General features: G+C 36.9%; 1 protein-coding gene across 2 annotated transcripts in view; it reads left to right on the top strand.

Moving 5' to 3' along the window:
- Positions 1 to 1384, top strand: part of LOC101864020 — a 47552-nt gene that overhangs the window by 11240 nt on the left and 34928 nt on the right. The window contains exon 1 of one of the 2 annotated variants that reach the window (XM_035972528.1): positions 400 to 531. The exons of the other annotated variant lie outside the window; for it this stretch is intronic. Coding sequence (XP_035828421.1) covers positions 415 to 531 — 117 coding nt within the window. The 5' untranslated portion in view covers positions 400 to 414. Of the gene's footprint in view, positions 1 to 399; positions 532 to 1384 lie in introns of those variants that run through there. 2 annotated transcript variants of the gene reach the window in all.

The raw sequence follows: 1384 nt of genomic DNA, 5'->3' as shown, positions 1-1384 counted from the left end.
AGTATACGAAAGAGAAGATTGTAGAGGGGTGAATAAAGATTATTATTTTAAAAAAGAGAAAAATATATTTACAGCAGTAAGAAGACGCACAGTCAAACAGATTATAGGCATGAAAGCAACAAGAAAGGATCGAGTCACAGACCATAAATTAATTATTAATGACAGAAACAATTAGGTCAAATGAGATGCAATAAGAAATGACAAATTGCCCCAGAGAGAGAGAGAGAGAGAGAGAGAGAGAGAGAGAGAGAGAGAGAGAGAGAGAGAGAGAGAGAGAGAGAGGGGGGGGGGTTGTAAGGGATTGAGAAAGCTTAAAATAAGAGTTTGGTGAGAGGACACATGGCTATGTGGAGGGTGACTATTTACATTCAACGATAAAGCCACTCTTTTTTCCATGTCAACATTCCGCGGGCCATGCGTCTAAAGCAAAGCGGAATTTGTTTGCAGACGTGTCCAAAAAGCTTGCAGCCGACAAGTTCATTTCTCCCGCAACAAGAAGCTCTCAAGACCAGGAATTACAAGCTCACTAAGGTAGTACTGATTTGCTATTTCTTGCTTAAGAAGCGTTGCTCTCTCTGAGTACTTCTGTACCATATCTTTATGATAGTATAATAATATTTTTATATATAATGTGTACACATTATCATGTTGGAGCCAAGTGCATGGTTGGGCACAACAATTAATTGTGTCAACTTTGCCAACTGCTGGGCCAATTTGCTTGCAACATTTAGTTTCGCACCAAATCTTTTTACCTCTTTCCTCTCGAATGTGCGAAGCGATTCCTCTTTGTCTTTGCAATGACATCAGTCATCAAGCCTATAAATTAAAAAATTGTGTGTCACATTTCTCCTTCTTTGCACCCCATTGTATTTGTCTATTATAGTGCGGTCAAAAATTCGTGGCGCAACTTATTGTCAAATATTTCCTCAACTCTCCAACTCTTGCACAATGACTTATATTAACACTGTTATTAACAGATCAATATTTAACTAGTTGTATTCTAGAAAATTCCTTTATAAACATTTTTTCTAAAAACCCTGTGGGTGGTTTCTACAGATTTTAAAAGGTTTACGGCTGGCCCAAAATCGCGTTCAAAAGCAAGTCCGTCATATTTTTTTCTCTCTAATTTCGACAATATTATGCTTATTGAACGCATTTTTTAGAACCTTTCATGTGAAACAAAGCGTTCACTATAAAATTAGATCGTATTTCTTGTAACAAGGTTTACCACTAAAAGGTGTCATTGCACACGGTGAGCTGTGACGTAATAAGTATGCAAAGTGTGTGTGAGAAGCGAGAAGTGCTGTGAACAATCTCATTTTCTGCGTGACGGAGATTTATAGTATTTTATATACATTTATGAAGAACATTTTTAAAATCTAGT

The sequence above is a fragment of the Aplysia californica genome, unplaced genomic scaffold, assembly GCF_000002075.1.
Source record: "Aplysia californica isolate F4 #8 unplaced genomic scaffold, AplCal3.0 scaffold00731, whole genome shotgun sequence".
Classification (NCBI taxonomy): domain Eukaryota; kingdom Metazoa; phylum Mollusca; class Gastropoda; order Aplysiida; family Aplysiidae; genus Aplysia; species Aplysia californica.
Note: the sequence above shows the minus strand (reverse complement) of the source record. Positions and strands in the feature narration are given on the sequence as shown.